We start from the raw sequence: 19,642 nt of genomic DNA, 5'->3' as shown, positions 1-19,642 counted from the left end.
GCTATTAATTATATAATATTCTCACTGCATTAATTATGCCTCGCCCTGGCCCACGCGATGTCGGCCCGCCTGCTGAGTTCACTCGACGTGCAGCATCTCTGCATTGTACACAGCTTCGTAGGCACTGCTGTCCTGGCGGCCGTCGCCAACCACATCGCACGTGGACGTCTGACTATCAAAAGAGCACTGGCCGAGATATCTTGAGTACTGAGACGAGGTAGACCTGGCGAGGCTGACCTTCGCCAGTGGTGATAAGTTGCACCTGCGCTGGTCCTTTTCGATCCGGAATGCGGGCTAGGACTGGGGCGTTTGGTTCTAAAAATAAAAGTTGAGGACCGACAGGAGATCTAGGCTTTCAAGGCTGCCGCACGCCATGTCTCGTGGCATCAGATAGCCCTTCACATCTAATACGACGGAGCAGTTCCCAGTAGCACCCTCCTCCTCGGCGAGATGGCACACGATGTTCCCGACCAACTCCGCTTTTGGGCAACCAACGTCCACGAAATTCTAGGTCAATAAACCTGCGAACTAGGAAAGATTTTCAGCGATAAACCAAGCCACATAAATAACAGGTCCGATAGCGTCGCGCAGGCACTCATAGATTTCGGAGCTCGCCAGGCAAGTGAAGTCACGCTCCTTCGCAAAATGCACGTAAGAGACCTCGGGGGCCGATGAAATCACGGGATAGTCGGTGCGGAGAAACCCGGTATCCTTAAGGCGGGCAAACCCAAGCCCAGCTTACTAGAGTCCTGTGATTGTGATCGCATCGCCCTAAGACCCAAAAACTGCAACCGAGCTCGAGCAGTTTTGCACAATAGTGAGTATATTACTCTTCTATACGGCGGTGATGATGGTGGTTTCAATATTGGGATCCTCAGCAGTGAGTGACTCGTTGAGCTGTTACATATTTCTACAGTCCTTGGCGTGCTAAACTGTCCGCTTAGTTTGCAAATGGTCTGCGCCCTCCGACAGAGCCATGAAGGTTTAGTCGATAATACAACTATCTGTGATTTCTATTCGAGTACCTGAAGTTTAGATTATCATTTTATAATTTTGGGATAAGGAGTAATAATAAGGAGGGAGTATATATTAGATAGGAATTGCTTACGAATGTTTGTTATTGTAGATTTCCGTCCACACAAGATTTACAACACGGTTTCATTAGTAAAGCAGCGAAATCGTAAATAATTAAGTAATGTGTGTTCTGAGAGGACGCTCGTTTTAGTTGGACCCGACCAAGAAAACTGAACAATGATGTCATATGTTATATGATGAAGAATTTCACCAATGATCCGCATTCTGCAATTCAGTTTCAGCTGTCTGGACTATTTATATTCGTATGAGTGAAGTTGACATGATGGACAATGGTAATATATTATATAAAAGTATAATTATATCTTAACACACTCTGAGAGAAATCATAATGAGCAATTATCTTGCTCAATACATTATATAATGCAATATATTATATTGTTAATATGCATTTTTGGCCGAGTGGTTAAGGCGTAACGTTAAGGCCGTTATGGGACTTATCCCGCGTGGGTTCGAGCCCCACAGAATGCAATTTTATCTTTAATTAATCCTCTGCAGTATACAATTTAGTGTATTATATTAATTAGTTTTATAATGAACCTTGCCATTGATAAAATCTGCTACTTAGACATCTCCATCAACAATGCAAGCCCGTAACGTACAAGAATTGGCTTACACGCTGAAGGATATCCACTTTCTACAAGTAATTTTTATGAACTATGTCAAAGCAAAAAATACTAGAATTGCAAATTCTTTAGATCCCTACCAGGAGTTTGCGTTTAATCAGGAGATTTTGTTTATAATTCTGGTGCAGGTGGATACTCAATACATGGATGTAGGTTTAATGATGAGGGCATGCCTCTTAAGCCATTTGCAACGTCTATTGCAATGGCTAATTCTGGGCCTGATAGCAACGGGAGCTAGTTTCTGATCTTTACCGGAGAAGCCTATTGGCTAGCTGGCAAGCATGTAGTATTTGGGAGAATCTTAGACGGCATCGAAATAATAAGAGAAATTGAAAAATCTGGGGTCGACGAAGAGGGTAATGTTATTGGTGAATGCATTATTGTTGATTGTGGATGTGAGAATTGATTTTTGTGGTAATTTATAATCGTTAACTATGAGTTAGAGGAAATTAAACAATCTAGGTCTATAAAGTTAATCAATTTTCTAAATTATAGTTTACATAACAATAGCATCATTTTTATATTATACATTAATAAGTTGATCAATTTTAGCATTGATATATTCTAATTTTAATTAACCATTTAATAATACAATATTCTTATCAATAAATCCTTATTATATTTTTTTAGAAGTAAAAGACTTTACATTGATGTAAACTATAATTTAGAAAATTGATTAACTTTATAGACCTAGATTGTTTAATTTCCTCTAACTCATAGTTAACGATTATAAATTACCACAAAAATCAATTCTCACATCCACAATCAACAATAATGCATTCACCAATAACATTACCCTCTTCGTCGACCCCAGATTTTTCAATTTCTCTTATTATTTCGATGCCGTCTAAGATTCTCCCAAATACTACATGCTTGCCAGCTAGCCAATAGGCTTCTCCGGTAAAGATCAGAAACTAGCTCCCGTTGCTATCAGGCCCAGAATTAGCCATTGCAATAGACGTTGCAAATGGCTTAAGAGGCATGCCCTCATCATTAAACCTACATCCATGTATTGAGTATCCACCTGCACCAGAATTATAAACAAAATCTCCTGATTAAACGCAAACTCCTGGTAGGGATCTAAAGAATTTGCAATTCTAGTATTTTTTGCTTTGACATAGTTCATAAAAATTACTTGTAGAAAGTGGATATCCTTCAGCGTGTAAGCCAATTCTTGTACGTTACGGGCTTGCATTGTTGATGGAGATGTCTAAGTAGCAGATTTTATCAATGGCAAGGTTCATTATAAAACTAATTAATATAATACACTAAATTGTATACTGCAGAGGATTAATTAAAGATAAAATTGCATTCTGTGGGGCTCGAACCCACGCGGGATAAGTCCCATAACGGCCTTAACGTTACGCCTTAACCACTCGGCCAAAAATGCATATTAACAATATAATATATTGCATTATATAATGTATTGAGCAAGATAATTGCTCATTATGATTTCTCTCAGAGTGTGTTAAGATATAATTATACTTTTATATAATATATTACCATTGTCCATCATGTCAACTTCACTCATACGAATATAAATAGTCCAGACAGCTGAAACTGAATTGCAGAATGCGGATCATTGGTGAAATTCTTCATCATATAACATATGACATCATTGTTCAGTTTTCTTGGTCGGGTCCAACTAAAACGAGCGTCCTCTCAGAACACACATTACTTAATTATTTACGATTTCGCTGCTTTACTAATGAAACCGTGTTGTAAATCTTGTGTGGACGGAAATCTACAATAACAAACATTCGTAAGCAATTCCTATCTAATATATACTCCCTCCTTATTATTACTCCTTATCCCAAAATTATAAAATGATAATCTAAACTTCAGGTACTCGAATAGAAATCACAGATAGTTGTATTATCGACTAAACCTTCATGGCTCTGTCGGAGGGCGCAGACCATTTGCAAACTAAGCGGACAGTTTAGCACGCCAAGGACTGTAGAAATATGTAACAGCTCAACGAGTCACTCACTGCTGAGGATCCCAATATTGAAACCACCATCATCACCGCCGTATAGAAGAGTAATATACTCACTATTGTGCAAAACTGCTCGAGCTCGGTTGCAGTTTTTGGGTCTTAGGGCGATGCGATCACAATCACAGGACTCTAGTAAGCTGGGCTTGGGTTTGCCCGCCTTAAGGATACCGGGTTTCTCCGCACCGACTATCCCGTGATTTCATCGGCCCCCGAGGTCTCTTACGTGCATTTTGCGAAGGAGCGTGACTTCACTTGCCTGGCGAGCTCCGAAATCTATGAGTGCCTGCGCGACGCTATCGGACCTGTTATTTATGTGGCTTGGTTTATCGCTGAAAATCTTTCCTAGTTCGCAGGTTTATTGACCTAGAATTTCGTGGACGTTGGTTGCCCAAAAGCGGAGTTGGTCGGGAACATCGTGTGCCATCTCGCCGAGGAGGAGGGTGCTACTGGGAACTGCTCCGTCGTATTAGATGTGAAGGGCTATCTGATGCCACGAGACATGGCGTGCGGCAGCCTTGAAAGCCTAGATCTCCTGTCGGTCCTCAACTTTTATTTTTAGAACCAAACGCCCCAGTCCTAGCCCGCATTCCGGATCGAAAAGGACCAGCGCAGGTGCAACTTATCACCACTGGCGAAGGTCAGCCTCGCCAGGTCTACCTCGTCTCAGTACTCAAGATATCTCGGCCAGTGCTCTTTTGATAGTCAGACGTCCACGTGCGATGTGGTTGGCGACGGCCGCCAGGACAGCAGTGCCTACGAAGCTGTGTACAATGCAGAGATGCTGCACGTCGAGTGAACTCAGCAGGCGGGCCGACATCGCGTGGGCCAGGGCGAGGCATAATTAATGCAGTGAGAATATTATATAATTAATAGCAAAGCGCGATGCCGGAATGGGCGCGCAGGGAATATGAAACTAAGGACAATCTGTCACATCGAAGCCTTGGCCTGCTCCACATTCTCGCTGAGGCAGGTGAACGCGAAGAACTCCTCGATGTAGTTCCCGCAGAGGGCGACGGGTTTGCCGGTCGCGGGCTTGTCATCGCCAACCACGATGAGCTTCAAGGGGCCCGCGGGGAGGGCGCCCCTGAGCACCTCGGCGCCCGCGAGCGCAACGGTGTAGTGGCACTGAGGGGGGAGCGACATGGTCATCATGCCGGGCTCGAGGGAGGCGATGGTGGCGACTACCACCACCTGGGCGTTGGCGAAGGTCACGTCTTCCATTGGTCGAGGGAGCGGGACAGGAAAAACGCGTCAGGTTGGGCGCGGATGGCGCGAGTTATTTTGGGAAGGAGTGTGAATTCACAAGCCGGCGCTTACGATATATTGCATTATCCAGCATTCCAGAGTTTTGTCATAAAGTAGCATGCAGAAGTGCACCCTTCTTCAGAAATGCGCCCTGCCATCGGTTGCGGGATGTATGCCGCATGAAGCGTGGGAGAGGGAATATTAAAACTGCATAGTCATATACTTGTTTTTATCTTTAATTTTCTATTAAAAGCTTTATTAACTAAACTTTAAATTATTTATACAAGATTAATATTGGACATATATTCATACAAGATAGTGAAACCATAAAGTTAATAGTATAATATTCTATAATATTGATATTTAATAAGTTCCGTATTTGATATTTATATTAGTTAGTTCTAATTATTTTATAAATACTATAAAATTAAGTAAATTTTATCTATCTATAATAGATAATAATCCAAATATGAAGTGATTGTTAAATATTATTTTGATATTATAATTTTATATAAATAAATATATATTATATTTATATATAACCTTTAAGAATAAATACAAAGATTATCATATTTACACCTCATCGAAAATATCTTGGAAATACGTTATAACTCTGTCAACAAGATTACTGGGCTATTAGCTACGATATGAATTAAACTATTAAACTATTTTAATTTAGTTTTACCATTCTTCTTCACTAGACACCTATTTTATTATTTTCTGAACATCACTTGCTAATGGTGTTATTCCGACCATTTTAATAAATTATTATATTATTTTTGGTTAGGATTAGTAGATTCTACAATATGCATTGATGTAACGTGGAACTAATAAGTTTTTATAATACAAAAGAATATCATGCAAAACTAAAGAAGAAGCTTTAAATGTATTTTGATAAATATTTGTAAAACTATCTTTTATTTTATTCTCTTATCCAAGGATCATATTATCTTGATATAAATTCTAATTACTTATAGTTTAGTCTAAAAGTGAAAATATATTTAAGTCTAGGATAATAGAAACTTCAGACAAAATAAATAATGCTTCTTCTACGCTTGTATTTCGATGCTTTAATTATTTTACTGGTTCAGAGAATAAATCATATAATTTAGGTTAAGGGCATTAGTATTATTGACGATGTTATAATTTTTCCTCATTCTAATGTGAGATAAATGTGGAATTGATAAACCGCTAAATAATAGGACTTATCACTATATTTGCTATATCATTTTAATATTATTTTGCTTAATAATCTGTCAAAACTACTATTACATCCGGATAAATAATTCCTTCAAGTAACCGTTCATCAATAATATCCTTAGCTTAACCTTTATATATTTCTTTTAGATCATATAGAATATCTAAAAATTCACGATATTCTTCCCCAGAAATACAATTAGTCAACTTTTATATTTATGTATTCACATAATCAAATATAATTGAAGTACTAACAGTGTTCATGTTTATTAGTAAGTGGATTGCTGAATTGCCGCCTAAATTTCCAATTTCCAATAATTTTAACTTGGCATACTCTGATATCTCTTATAAATTTTCTGATATAATTCTTGCACTACTAGCTGCAAGCATTATATCTTGTTTAGCTTCAAATAGGAGAAAGTCATAAAACTCATCAATCTAAATCGAACATGCTTTAAATTCCTTTGAGTTTTATAATGCTATCTACACAAATTTATACAGTTCATGATTGACTGATTAAAGCGATTGTGTATGTCTTACTGACGAAAGAATTTATATATAGAATTCATTTAATTAGGGCTGCTTTTCTTACAGTAGCAGTGTAGTTATTTATTATAAAAATAAATTTACTTACTAAGTTTATTTGAGTGGTGTAAGCTTTTATAATTAAACTAATATTTACGGTAACTAAACATTAAATGATTTCATTATTGATTTGAAAGAACAATTATTAAGATAAATATAATATATATATTTTAATTACATTTTAATTTTAATTTCCACTCCCTGCGCCAATAATGAGCTCCGAAATTGGTATGACTAACGCTGAAGGTATGATGGTTGATAACTTTATCCCTAGAAAATGTTCTGCTACCAATAATATCATTGGGCCTAAGGATCATAACTCTATTTAAATCAACATCGCTCAACTTAATGATGATTGTAAATATAAGAGCAATACTGTAGCATTTGCAATTTCTGGCCCAGTCAGGAAAGCTGGTAACTCTGATGCTGCCTTCAATTTACTTGCCTAAAAAGCTGGTTTGATCAAGCTTGAATGATACTAATATTTTCATATATAAATTTATATTAGCAATAATTGAAAATTACTAATAGATAGATATGATTTATAAAGGAGTTTCAATTATTATATATTGTTACTGCTATTATTAAAATTGATTATTTTTTCACTCCTTAAATTAATTTCATCCGGATGAGGATTCTGAGCTTTATGTTCAGGGGAAGGTCTGAGGTCTGAGCACTCGAGAGGAGTAATCTAAGTTGGGACCAGAAAAAATTATTGAAATCTGACTTGACAGGATCTTCAGTTAAATTCCTCAATCAACTTCTATTATTAGATTTGTTGATAACCCAATTCAGACTACGGATTTGAAATTTACCTCTATTTTGTTATGATTAATCTTTTTAAATTGATATATAAACGGTATTATATAAATGAGATTTAGCTTATGAGAAATGAATCAAAATAGAAGGGTTTACAAATATTTATTTATCAATTATTTAACAAGATTGTATAATTATTTCAACTAGTTTTACATTCAATTATTATTATAATCTATTACTATCATCGATGTAAGCTTATAAAATTATTATAAACTATATAGTGATTGTAGCAAATAATCTTAATATTATATTTATCACATTCTGAATCTTGTAAAGGATATAATGTATTTAATTACTATACAATAATATTTATGTATGTACTATATTAACTATTAGTTAAAACTAAGTATAAGGTTAATTGTTTAAACCATCAAATGGATCTAAATTTTGTTTATCTCGTACTATACGATTTATTACTAAACTAAGAAGTAAATTTGCTAATTGAGGGTCTTTAATATCATTGTAAGTTATAATAAACAGCGAGGTACCAACTCAGGAACCGCGTGGTACCAGCCCAGGAACCGCGTGGTACCAGCCCAGGAACCGCGAGGTACCAGCCCAGGAGCAGCGTGGTACCAGCCCAGGAACCGCGAGGTACCAGCCCAGGAGCAGCGTGGTACCAGCCCAGGAACCGCGTGGTACCAGCCCAGGAGCAGCGTGGTACCAGCCCAGGAACCGCGAGGTACCAGCCCAGGAGCAGCGAGGTACCAAGTCAGGAACCGCGAGGTACCAGCCCAGGAGCAGCGTGGTACCAGCCCAGGAGCAGCGTGGTACCAGCCCAGGAGCAGCGTGGTACCAGCCCAGGAACCGCGAGGTACCAGCCCAGGAGCAGCGTGGTACCAGCCCAGGAGCAGCGAGGTACCAAGTCAGGAACCGCGAGGTACCAGCCCAGGAACCGCGAGGTACCAGCCCAGGAGCAGCGTGGTACCAGCCCAGGAGCAGCGAGGTACCAGCCCAGGAGCAGCGTGGTACCAGCCCAGGAGCAGCGAGGTACCAGCCCAGGAGCAGCGAGGTACCAAGTCAGGAACCGCGAGGTACCAGCCCAGGAACCGCGTGGTACCAGCCCAGGAGCAGCGAGGTACCAAGTCAGGAACCGCGAGGTACCAGCCCAGGAGCAGCGAGGTACCAGCCCAGGAGCAGCGTGGTACCAGCCCAGGAACCGCGAGGTACCAGCCCAGGAGCAGCGAGGTACCAGCCCAGGAGCAGCGAGGTACCAGCCCAGGAGCAGCGTGGTACCAGCCCAGGAGCAGCGTGGTACCAGCCCAGGAGCAGCGAGGTACCAGCCCAGGAGCAGCGTGGTACCAAGTCAGGAACCACGAGGTACCAGCCCAGGAGCAGCGAGGTACCAAGTCAGGAACCGCGAGGTACCAGCCCAGGAGCAGCGAGGTACCAGCCCAGGAGCAGCGAGGTACCAAGTCAGGAGCAGCGAGGTACCAGCCCAGGAGCAGCGTGGTACCAGCCCAGGAGCAGCGAGGTACCAGCCCAGGAGCAGCGTGGTACCAGCCCAGGAGCAGCGAGGTACCAGCCCAGGAGCAGCGAGGTACCAAGTCAGGAACCGCGAGGTACCAGCCCAGGAGCAGCGAGGTACCAGCCCAGGAGCAGCGTGGTACCAGCCCAGGAGCAGCGAGGTACCAAGTCAGGAACCGCGAGGTACCAGCCCAGGAGCAGCGAGGTACCAAGTCAGGAACCGCGAGGTACCAGCCCAGGAACCGCGTGGTACCAGCCCAGGAGCAGCGAGGTACCAAGTCAGGAACCGCGAGGTACCAGCCCAGGAACCGCGTGGTACCAGCCCAGGAGCAGCGTGGTACCAGCCCAGGAACCGCGAGGTACCAGCCCAGGAACCGCGTGGTACCAGCCCAGGAGCAGCGAGGTACCAAGTCAGGAACCGCGAGGTACCAGCCCAGGAGCAGCGAGGTACCAGCCCAGGAGCAGCGTGGTACCAGCCCAGGAGCAGCGAGGTACCAAGTCAGGAACCGCGAGGTACCAGCCCAGGAGCAGCGAGGTACCAGCCCAGGAGCAGCGTGGTACCAGCCCAGGAGCAGCGTGGTACCAGCCCAGGAGCAGCGTGGTACCAGCCCAGGAGCAGCGAGGTACCAGCCCAGGAGCAGCGTGGTACCAGCCCAGGAGCAGCGAGGTACCAGCCCAGGAGCAGCGTGGTACCAGCCCAGGAGCAGCGTGGTACCAGCCCAGGAGCAGCGTGGTACCAGCCCAGGAGCAGCGTGGTACCAGCCCAGGAGCAGCGAGGTACCAGCCCAGGAGCAGCGAGGTACCAGCCCAGGAGCAGCGAGGTACCAGCCCAGGAGCAGCGTGGTACCAGCCCAGGAGCAGCGAGGTACCAGCCCAGGAGCAGCGTGGTACCAAGTCAGGAGCAGCGAGGTACCAGCCCAGGAGCAGCGTGGTACCAGCCCAGGAGCAGCGAGGTACCAAGTCAGGAACCGCGAGGTACCAGCCCAGGAGCAGCGTGGTACCAGCCCAGGAGCAGCGAGGTACCAGCCCAGGAGCAGCGAGGTACCAGCCCAGGAGCAGCGAGGTACCAGCCCAGGAGCAGCGTGGTACCAGCCCAGGAGCAGCGAGGTACCAGCCCAGGAGCAGCGAGGTACCAAGTCAGGAACCGCGAGGTACCAGCCCAGGAACCGCGTGGTACCAGCCCAGGAGCAGCGTGGTACCAGCCCAGGAGCAGCGAGGTACCAGCCCAGGAGCAGCGAGGTACCAAGTCAGGAACCGCGAGGTACCAGCCCAGGAGCAGCGTGGTACCAGCCCAGGAGCAGCGAGGTACCAGCCCAGGAGCAGCGAGGTACCAGCCCAGGAGCAGCGAGGTACCAAGTCAGGAACCGCGAGGTACCAGCCCAGGAGCAGCGAGGTACCAAGTCAGGAACCGCGTGGTACCAGCCCAGGAGCAGCGAGGTACCAGCCCAGGAGCAGCGAGGTACCAAGTCAGGAACCGCGAGGTACCAGCCCAGGAGCAGCGAGGTACCAGCCCAGGAGCAGCGTGGTACCAGCCCAGGAACCGCGAGGTACCAGCCCAGGAGCAGCGAGGTACCAGCCCAGGAGCAGCGAGGTACCAAGTCAGGAACCGCGAGGTACCAGCCCAGGAGCAGCGAGGTACCAGCCCAGGAGCAGCGTGGTACCAGCCCAGGAACCGCGAGGTACCAGCCCAGGAGCAGCGAGGTACCAGCCCAGGAGCAGCGTGGTACCAGCCCAGGAGCAGCGAGGTACCAGCCCAGGAGCAGCGAGGTACCAAGTCAGGAACCGCGTGGTACCAGCCCAGGAGCAGCGAGGTACCAGCCCAGGAACCGCGAGGTACCAAGTCAGGAACCGCGTGGTACCAGCCCAGGAGCAGCGAGGTACCAGCCCAGGAGCAGCGAGGTACCAAGTCAGGAACCGCGAGGTACCAGCCCAGGAACCGCGTGGTACCAGCCCAGGAGCAGCGAGGTACCAGCCCAGGAGCAGCGTGGTACCAGCCCAGGAGCAGCGAGGTACCAACTCAGGAACCGCGTGGTACCAGCCCAGGAGCAGCGAGGTACCAGCCCAGGAGCAGCGAGGTACCAAGTCAGGAACCGCGAGGTACCAGCCCAGGAGCAGCGTGGTACCAGCCCAGGAGCAGCGTGGTACCAGCCCAGGAACCGCGAGGTACCAGCCCAGGAGCAGCGTGGTACCAGCCCAGGAGCAGCGAGGTACCATCCCAGGAGCAGCGTGGTACCAGCCCAGGAGCAGCGTGGTACCAGCCCAGGAGCAGCGAGGTACCAAGTCAGGAACCGCGAGGTACCAGCCCAGGAGCAGCGAGGTACCAGCCCAGGAGCAGCGTGGTACCAGCCCAGGAGCAGCGAGGTACCAGCCCAGGAGCAGCGTGGTACCAGCCCAGGAACCGCGAGGTACCAGCCCAGGAGCAGCGTGGTACCAGCCCAGGAGCAGCGTGGTACCAGCCCAGGAGCAGCGTGGTACCAGCCCAGGAGCAGCGTGGTACCAGCCCAGGAACCGCGAGGTACCAGCCCAGGAGCAGCGTGGTACCAGCCCAGGAGCAGCGTGGTACCAGCCCAGGAGCAGCGAGGTACCAAGTCAGGAACCGCGTGGTACCAGCCCAGGAGCAGCGAGGTACCAGCCCAGGAGCAGCGAGGTACCAAGTCAGGAACCGCGAGGTACCAGCCCAGGAGCAGCGAGGTACCAGCCCAGGAGCAGCGTGGTACCAGCCCAGGAACCGCGAGGTACCAGCCCAGGAGCAGCGAGGTACCAGCCCAGGAGCAGCGTGGTACCAAGTCAGGAACCGCGAGGTACCAGCCCAGGAGCAGCGAGGTACCAGCCCAGGAGCAGCGTGGTACCAGCCCAGGAACCGCGAGGTACCAGCCCAGGAGCAGCGTGGTACCAGCCCAGGAGCAGCGAGGTACCAACTCAGGAACCGCGTGGTACCAGCCCAGGAGCAGCGAGGTACCAGCCCAGGAGCAGCGAGGTACCAAGTCAGGAACCGCGAGGTACCAGCCCAGGAGCAGCGAGGTACCAACTCAGGAACCGCGTGGTACCAACTCAGGAGCAGCGAGGTACCAAGTCAGGAACCGCGAGGTACCAGCCCAGGAGCAGCGAGGTACCAACTCAGGAACCGCGTGGTACCAGCCCAGGAGCAGCGAGGTACCAACTCAGGAACCGCGTGGTACCAACTCAGGAGCAGCGAGGTACCAAGTCAGGAACCGCGTGGTACCAGCCCAGGAGCAGCGAGGTACCAACTCAGGAACCGCGTGGTACCAACTCAGGAACCGCGTGGTACCAGCCCAGGAGCAGCGAGGTACCAACTCAGGAACCGCGTGGTACCAGCCCAGGAGCAGCGAGGTACCAACTCAGGAACCGCGTGGTACCAGCCCAGGAACCGCGTGGTACCAGCCCAGGAGCAGCGTGGTACCAGCCCAGGAGCAGCGAGGTACCAAGTCAGGAACCGCGAGGTACCAGCCCAGGAGCAGCGAGGTACCAGCCCAGGAGCAGCGTGGTACCAGCCCAGGAGCAGCGTGGTACCAGCCCAGGAGCAGCGAGGTACCAACTCAGGAACCGCGTGGTACCAGCCCAGGAGCAGCGAGGTACCAGCCCAGGAGCAGCGAGGTACCAAGTCAGGAACCGCGAGGTACCAGCCCAGGAGCAGCGAGGTACCAACTCAGGAACCGCGTGGTACCAGCCCAGGAGCAGCGAGGTACCAAGTCAGGAACCGCGAGGTACCAGCCCAGGAGCAGCGAGGTACCAACTCAGGAACCGCGTGGTACCAACTCAGGAGCAGCGAGGTACCAAGTCAGGAACCGCGAGGTACCAGCCCAGGAGCAGCGAGGTACCAACTCAGGAACCGCGTGGTACCAGCCCAGGAGCAGCGAGGTACCAAGTCAGGAACCGCGAGGTACCAGCCCAGGAGCAGCGAGGTACCAACTCAGGAACCGCGTGGTACCAAGTCAGGAACCGCGAGGTACCAGCCCAGGAGCAGCGAGGTACCAGCCCAGGAGCAGCGAGGTACCAGCCCAGGAGCAGCGAGGTACCAACTCAGGAACCGCGAGGTACCAGCCCAGGAACCGCGTGGTACCAGCCCAGGAGCAGCGTGGTACCAGCCCAGGAACCGCGTGGTACCAGCCCAGGAGCAGCGAGGTACCAGCCCAGGAGCAGCGAGGTACCAGCCCAGGAGCAGCGTGGTACCAGCCCAGGAACCGCGAGGTACCAGCCCAGGAGCAGCGAGGTACCAGCCCAGGAGCAGCGTGGTACCAAGTCAGGAACCGCGAGGTACCAGCCCAGGAGCAGCGTGGTACCAGCCCAGGAACCGCGTGGTACCAGCCCAGGAGCAGCGAGGTACCAGCCCAGGAGCAGCGAGGTACCAGCCCAGGAGCAGCGTGGTACCAGCCCAGGAACCGCGAGGTACCAGCCCAGGAGCAGCGAGGTACCAACTCAGGAACCGCGTGGTACCAGCCCAGGAGCAGCGAGGTACCAAGTCAGGAACCGCGAGGTACCAGCCCAGGAGCAGCGAGGTACCAGCCCAGGAGCAGCGTGGTACCAGCCCAGGAGCAGCGAGGTACCAACTCAGGAACCGCGTGGTACCAGCCCAGGAGCAGCGAGGTACCAAGTCAGGAACCGCGAGGTACCAGCCCAGGAGCAGCGAGGTACCAGCCCAGGAGCAGCGTGGTACCAGCCCAGGAGCAGCGAGGTACCAGCCCAGGAGCAGCGAGGTACCAGCCCAGGAGCAGCGTGGTACCAGCCCAGGAACCGCGAGGTACCAGCCCAGGAGCAGCGAGGTACCAGCCCAGGAGCAGCGTGGTACCAAGTCAGGAACCGCGAGGTACCAGCCCAGGAGCAGCGTGGTACCAGCCCAGGAACCGCGAGGTACCAGCCCAGGAGCAGCGAGGTACCAGCCCAGGAGCAGCGAGGTACCAGCCCAGGAGCAGCGAGGTACCAGCCCAGGAGCAGCGAGGTACCAGCCCAGGAGCAGCGAGGTACCAAGTCAGGAACCGCGAGGTACCAGCCCAGGAGCAGCGTGGTACCAGCCCAGGAGCAGCGAGGTACCAGCCCAGGAGCAGCGAGGTACCAGCCCAGGAGCAGCGTGGTACCAGCCCAGGAACCGCGAGGTACCAGCCCAGGAGCAGCGAGGTACCAGCCCAGGAGCAGCGTGGTACCAGCCCAGGAGCAGCGAGGTACCAACTCAGGAACCGCGAGGTACCAGCCCAGGAGCAGCGAGGTACCAGCCCAGGAGCAGCGTGGTACCAGCCCAGGAGCAGCGAGGTACCAGCCCCAGGAGCAGCGTGGTACCAGCCCAGGAACCGCGAGGTACCAGCCCAGGAGCAGCGAGGTACCAGCCCAGGAGCAGCGTGGTACCAGCCCAGGAGCAGCGAGGTACCAACTCAGGAACCGCGTGGTACCAGCCCAGGAGCAGCGAGGTACCAAGTCAGGAACCGCGAGGTACCAGCCCAGGAACCGCGTGGTACCAGCCCAGGAGCAGCGAGGTACCAGCCCAGGAGCAGCGTGGTACCAGCCCAGGAGCAGCGAGGTACCAACTCAGGAACCGCGTGGTACCAGCCCAGAGCAGCGAGGTACCACCCAGGAGCGCGAGGTACCAAGTCAGGAACCGCGAGGTACAGCCCAGGAAGCAGCGTGGTACCAGCCCAGGAGCAGCGAGGTACCAAGTCAGGAACCGCGAGGTACCAGCCCAGGAGCAGCGGTGGTACCAGCCCAGGAGCAGCGAGGTACCAGCCAGGAACCGCGAGGTACCAGCCCAGGAGCAGCGTGGTACCACCAGGAGCAGCGGTACCACCCAGGAGCAGCGTGGTAACCAGCCCCAGGAGCAGCGAGGTACCATCCCAGGAGCAGCGGTGGTACCCAGCCCAGGACAGCGAGGTACCAGCCCAGGAGCAGCGGGTACCAGCCCAGGAGCAGCGTGGTACCAGCCCAGGAGCAGCGAGGTACCAGCCAGGAAGCTGGTCCAGCCAGGAACCGCGAGGTACCAGCCCAGGAGCAGCGAGGTACCAGCCCAGGAGCAGCGTGGTACCAGCCCAGGAGCAGCGTGGTACCAGCCCAGGAGCAGCGTGGTACCAGCCCAGGAGCGGGGTACCAGCCAGGAACCGCGAGGTCCAGCCAGGAGCAGCGGGTACCAGCCCAGGAAGCAGCGTGGTACCAGCCCAGGCAGCGAGGTCCAGCAGGACCGTGGTACCAGCCCAGGAGCAGCGAGGTACCAGCCCCAGGACAGCGAGGTACCAGCCCAGGAGCAGCGTGGTACCAGCCCAGGAGCAGCGGGTACCAGCCCAGGAGCAGCGAGGTACCAGCCCAGGAGCAGCGAGGTACCAGCCCAGGAGCAGCGATGGTACCAGCCCAGGGAGCAGCGAGGTACCAAGTCAGGAACCGCGAGGTACCAGCCCAGGAGCAGCGAGGTACCAGCCCAGGAGCAGCGTGGTACCAAGCCAGGAGACCAGCGATGGTACCAGCCCAGGAGCAGCGGAGGTACCAACTCAGGAACCGCGTGGTACCAGCCCAGGAGCAGCGAGGTCACCCAGGAGCAGCAGGTACCAAGTCAGGAACCGCGAGGTACCAGCCCAGGGCAGCAGGTACCAACCAGAACCGCGTGGTACCAGCCCAGGAGCACGGGTACCAAGTCAGGAACCGCGAGGTACCAGAGCCCAGGAGCAGCGAGGTACCAACTCAGGAACCGCGTGGTACCACTGGAGCAGCGAGGTACCAAGTCAGAACCGCGAGGTACCAGCCCAGGAGCAGCGAGGTACCAACTCAGGAACCGCGTGGTACCAGCCCAGGAGCAGCGAGGTACCAAGCAAGGAACCGCGAGGTACCAGCCCAGGAGCACGAGGTACCAACTCAGGAACGCGTGTACCAAGTCAGGAACCGCGTAAGGTACCAGCCCAGGAGCAGCGAGGTACTCAGCCCAGGAGCAGCGTGGGTACCAGCCCAGAACCGCGAGGTACCAGCCCAGGAAGCAGCGAGTACCAGCCCAGGAGCAGGCGAGGTACCAATCAGGAACCGCGAGGTACCAGCCCAGGCAGCGGTGGTACCAGCCCAGGAACCGCGAGTACCAGCCCAGGAGCAGCGAGGTACAGCCCAGGAGCAGCGAGTACCAGCCCAGAGCAGCGGTACCAGCCCAGGAGCAGCGAGGTGGTACCAGCAGGAACCGAGGTACCAGCCCCAGCGTGGTACCAGCCAGGAGCAGCGAGGTACCAGCCCAGGAGCAGCGAGGTACCAGCCCAGGAGCAGCGTGGTACCGCGAGGTACCAGCCCAGGAGCAGCGAGGTACCAGCCCAGGGCAGCGGTACCAGCCCAGGAGCAGCGAGGTACCAACTCAGGAACCGCGAGGTAGCCCAGAGCAGGAGGTACCCCAGGAGCAGCGTGGTACCAGCAGGAGCAGCGAGGTACCAGGAACCGCGAGGTGCCAGGAGCCCAGCGAGGTACCAACTCAGGAAGTACCCAGGAGCAGCCAGCAGGAGGTCGTGGTACAGCCCAGGAGCAGCGGTACCAGCCCAGGGCAGTACCAACTCAGGAACCGCGTGGTACCAGCCCAGAGCAGCGAGGTACCAGCCAGGAGCAGCGAGTACCAAGTCAGGAACCGCGAGGTACCAGCCCAGGAGCAGCGTAGCCAGGAGCAGCGAGGTACCCAGGAACCGGTACCAGCCAGGAGCAGCGTGGTACCAGCCCAGGAGCAGCGGGTACCAAGCCCAGGAACCGCGAAGGTTACCAGCCCAGGAGCAGCGTGGTACCAGCCCAGGAGCAGCGAGGCAGGAGCAGCGTGGTACCAGCCAGGAGCAGCCAGCCCAGGAGCAGCGAGGTACCCAGGCGCGAGGTACCAGCAGGGCAGCGAGGTAGGAGCAGCGCCAGGAGCAGCGTGGTACCAGCCCAGGAAGCAGGGCGAGGTACCAGCCCAGGAAGCAGGTAGCCCAGGACGCGTGGTCAGCCAGGAGCAGCGGTACCAGCCCAGGAGCAGCGTGGTGCAAGGTACCAGCCCAGGAACCGCGAGGTACCAGCCCAGGAGCAGCGTGGTACCAGCCCAGGAGCAGCGTGGTACCAGCCCAGGAGCAGCGAGGTACCAAGTCAGGAACCGCGGGTACAGCCCAGGAGCAGCGAGGTACCAGCCCAGGACGAGCGTGGATACCAGCCCAGGAGCAGCGAGGTACCAGCCCAGGAGCAGCGTGGTACCAGCCCAGGAACCGCGAGGTACCAGCCCAGGAGCAGCGAGGTACCAGCCAGGAGCAGCGTGGTACCAGCCAGGAACCGCGAGGTACCAGCCCAGGAGCAGCGAGGTACCAGCCCAGGAGCAGCGTGGTACCAGCCCAGGAGCAGCGTGGTACCAGCCCAGGAGCAGCGAGGTACCAACTCAGGAACCGCGTGGTACCAGCCAGGAGCAGCGAGTACCAGCCCAGGAGCAGCGAGTACCAAGTCAGGAACCGCGAGGTACAGCCCAGGAGCAGCGAGGTACCAACTCAGGAACCGCGTGGTACCAGCCCAGGAGCAGCGAGGTACCAAGTCAGGAACCGCGAGGTACCAGCCCAGGAGCAGCGAGGTACCAACTCAGGAACCGCGTGGTACCAACTCAGGAGCAGCGAGGTACCAGTCAGGAACCGCGAGGTACCAGCCCAGGAGCAGCGAGGTACCAACTCAGGAACCGCGTGGTACCAGCCCAGGAGCAGCGAGGTACCAAGTCAGGAACCGCGAGGTACCAGCCCAGGAGCAGCGAGGTACCAACTCAGGAACCGCGTGGTACCCAAGCCCAGGAGCAGCGAGGTACCAGCCCAGGAGCAGCGAGGTACCAGCCCAGGAGCAGCGAGGTACCAACTCAGGAACCGCGAGGTACCAGCCAGGAACCGCGAGGTACCAGCCCAGGAGCAGCGAGGTACCAGCCAGGCAGCACCAGCCCAGGAGCAGCGAACACCAGGACGCGTGGTACCAGCCCAGGAACCGCGGTACCAGCCCAGGAGCAGCGGTACCAGCCAGACGCGGGTACCAGCCCAGGAGCAGCGAGGTACCAGCCCAGGAGCAGCGAGGTACCAGCCCAGGAGCAGCGAGGGAGCAGCGAGGTACCAGCCCAGGAGCAGCGGGTACCAGCCCAGGAGCAGCTCGCAACCGCGAGGTACCAGCCCAGGAGCAGCGAGGGTACCACCCAGGAGGCAGCGAGGTACCAGCCAGGCCGCGAGGTACCAGCCAGGAGCAGCGAGGTACCAGCCCAGGAGCAGCGAGGTACCAGCCCAGGAACCGCGAGGTTACCACCAGGAGCCCAGGAACCAGCCGACAGGTACCAGCCCAGGGAGGCCAGGACGGTGGTACCAGCCCAGGAGCAGCGAGGTACCAAGCTCAGGACGCGAGTACCGCCAGGAGCAGCGTGGTACCAGCCCAGGAGCAGCGAGGTACCAAGTCAGGAACCGCGTGGTACCAGCCCAGGAGCAGCGAGGTACCAGCCCAGGAGCAGCGAGGTACCAAGTCAGGAACCGCGAGGTACCAGCCCAGGAGCAGCGAGGTACCAGCCCAGGAGACCAGCGAGGTACCAGCCCAGGAGCAGCGTGGTACCAGCCCAGGAGCAGCGAGGTACCAGCCCAGGAGCAGCGAGGTACCAGCCCAGGAGCAGCGTGGTACCAGCCCAGGAGCAGCGTGGTACCAGCCCAGGAGCAGCGAGGTACCAGCCCAGGAGCAGCGTGGTACCAGCCCAGGAACCGCGTGGTACCAGCCCAGGAGCAGCGAGGTACCAGCCCAGGAGCAGCGTGGTACCAGCCCAGGAGCAGCGAGGTACCAGCCCAGGAGCAGCGTGGTACCAGCCCAGGAACCGCGTGGTACCAGCCCAGGAGCAGCGAGGTACCAGCCCAGGAGCAGCGTGGTACCAGCCCAGGAGCAGCGAGGTACCAGCCCAGGAGCAGCGTGGTACCAGCCCAGGAGCAGCGAGGTACCAGCCCAGGAGCAGCGTGGTACCAGCCCAGGAGCAGCGAGGTACCAGCCCAGGAACCGCGTGGTACCAGCCCAGGAGCAGCGAGGTACCAGCCCAGGAGCAGCGTGGTACCAGCCCAGGAGCAGCGAGGTACCAGCCCAGGAACCGCGTGGTACCAGCCCAGGAGCAGCGAGGTACCAGCCCAGGAGCAGCGTGGTACCAGCCCAGGAGCAGCGAGGTACCAACTCAGGAACCGCGTGGTACCAGCCCAGGAGCAGCGAGGTACCAAGTCAGGAACCGCGAGGTACCAGCCCAGGAGCAGCGAGGTACCAGCCCAGGAACCGCGTGGTACCAGCCCAGGAGCAGCGAGGTACCAGCCCAGGAGCAGCGAGGTACCAGCCCAGGAGCAGCGAGGTACCAGCCCAGGAGCAGCGAGGTACCAGCCCAGGAGCAGCGTGGTACCAGCCCAGGAGCAGCGAGGTACCAGCCCAGGAGCAGCGAGGTACCAGCCCAGGAGCAGCGAGGTACCAGCCCAGGAGCAGCGAGGTACCAGCCCAGGAGCAGCGAGGTACCAGCCCAGGAACCGCGTGGTACCAGCCCAGGAGCAGCGTGGTACCAGCCCAGGAGCAGCGAGGTACCAGCCCAGGAGCAGCGAGGTACCAGCCCAGGAGCAGCGAGGTACCAGCCCAGGAGCAGCGAGGTACCAGCCCAGGAGCAGCGTGG

General features: G+C 54.1%; 7 protein-coding genes and 2 non-coding genes across 9 annotated transcripts; 4 read left to right on the top strand and 5 right to left on the bottom strand. All coding sequences in view use genetic code 6, as the record gives it.

Annotated features, from left to right (window-relative positions):
• Nucleotides 1-78: 78 nt before the first annotated feature.
• Nucleotides 79-1,044, bottom strand: SS50377_26185 (uncharacterized protein; the record flags this gene model as incomplete). The annotated part of the gene is made up of 1 exon (XM_067910002.1): nucleotides 79-1,044. The coding sequence occupies one exon, from the start codon at nucleotides 1,042-1,044 to the stop codon at nucleotides 79-81; it is 966 nt and encodes a 321-aa protein (XP_067762758.1).
• A 436-nt stretch (nucleotides 1,045-1,480) lies between these two features.
• On the top strand, nucleotides 1,481-1,563 carry SS50377_t20103. The gene has a single exon. It is a non-coding gene; the product is annotated as a tRNA-Leu (tRNA).
• A 63-nt stretch (nucleotides 1,564-1,626) lies between these two features.
• Nucleotides 1,627-2,124, top strand: SS50377_26184 (Peptidyl-prolyl cis-trans isomerase; the record flags this gene model as incomplete). Its single annotated transcript, XM_067910001.1, has 1 exon — nucleotides 1,627-2,124. The coding sequence occupies one exon, from the start codon at nucleotides 1,627-1,629 to the stop codon at nucleotides 2,122-2,124; it is 498 nt and encodes a 165-aa protein (XP_067762757.1).
• Nucleotides 2,125-2,464: 340 nt separating this feature from the next.
• Nucleotides 2,465-2,962, bottom strand: SS50377_26183 (Peptidyl-prolyl cis-trans isomerase; the record flags this gene model as incomplete). Its single annotated transcript, XM_067910000.1, has 1 exon — nucleotides 2,465-2,962. One exon carries the CDS (start codon nucleotides 2,960-2,962, stop codon nucleotides 2,465-2,467), a length of 498 nt encoding a protein of 165 aa, XP_067762756.1.
• Nucleotides 2,963-3,025: 63 nt separating this feature from the next.
• Nucleotides 3,026-3,108, bottom strand: SS50377_t20092. Its single transcript has one exon. It is a non-coding gene; the product is annotated as a tRNA-Leu (tRNA).
• A 436-nt stretch (nucleotides 3,109-3,544) lies between these two features.
• SS50377_26182 (uncharacterized protein) lies at nucleotides 3,545-4,510 on the top strand (the record flags this gene model as incomplete). Its single annotated transcript, XM_067909999.1, has 1 exon — nucleotides 3,545-4,510. The coding sequence occupies one exon, from the start codon at nucleotides 3,545-3,547 to the stop codon at nucleotides 4,508-4,510; it is 966 nt and encodes a 321-aa protein (XP_067762755.1).
• Nucleotides 4,511-4,641: 131 nt separating this feature from the next.
• On the bottom strand, nucleotides 4,642-4,935 carry SS50377_26181 (uncharacterized protein; the record flags this gene model as incomplete). Its single annotated transcript, XM_067909998.1, has 1 exon — nucleotides 4,642-4,935. One exon carries the CDS (start codon nucleotides 4,933-4,935, stop codon nucleotides 4,642-4,644), a length of 294 nt encoding a protein of 97 aa, XP_067762754.1.
• A 591-nt stretch (nucleotides 4,936-5,526) lies between these two features.
• On the bottom strand, nucleotides 5,527-6,864 carry SS50377_26180 (uncharacterized protein; the record flags this gene model as incomplete). The annotated part of the gene is made up of 1 exon (XM_067909997.1): nucleotides 5,527-6,864. One exon carries the CDS (start codon nucleotides 6,862-6,864, stop codon nucleotides 5,527-5,529), a length of 1,338 nt encoding a protein of 445 aa, XP_067762753.1.
• An 89-nt stretch (nucleotides 6,865-6,953) lies between these two features.
• SS50377_26179 (Ribosomal protein S21) lies at nucleotides 6,954-7,217 on the top strand (the record flags this gene model as incomplete). Its single annotated transcript, XM_067909996.1, has 1 exon — nucleotides 6,954-7,217. The coding sequence occupies one exon, from the start codon at nucleotides 6,954-6,956 to the stop codon at nucleotides 7,215-7,217; it is 264 nt and encodes an 87-aa protein (XP_067762752.1).
• Between the last annotated feature and the right edge of the window lie 12,425 nt (nucleotides 7,218-19,642).

This window comes from Spironucleus salmonicida, chromosome 6 (genome assembly GCF_000497125.1).
Source record: "Spironucleus salmonicida strain ATCC 50377 chromosome 6, whole genome shotgun sequence".
NCBI lineage: Eukaryota > Fornicata > Diplomonadida > Hexamitidae > Spironucleus > Spironucleus salmonicida.
The sequence above is the reverse complement of the archived record's forward strand: the minus strand, read 5'-3'. Positions and strand labels throughout refer to the sequence as shown.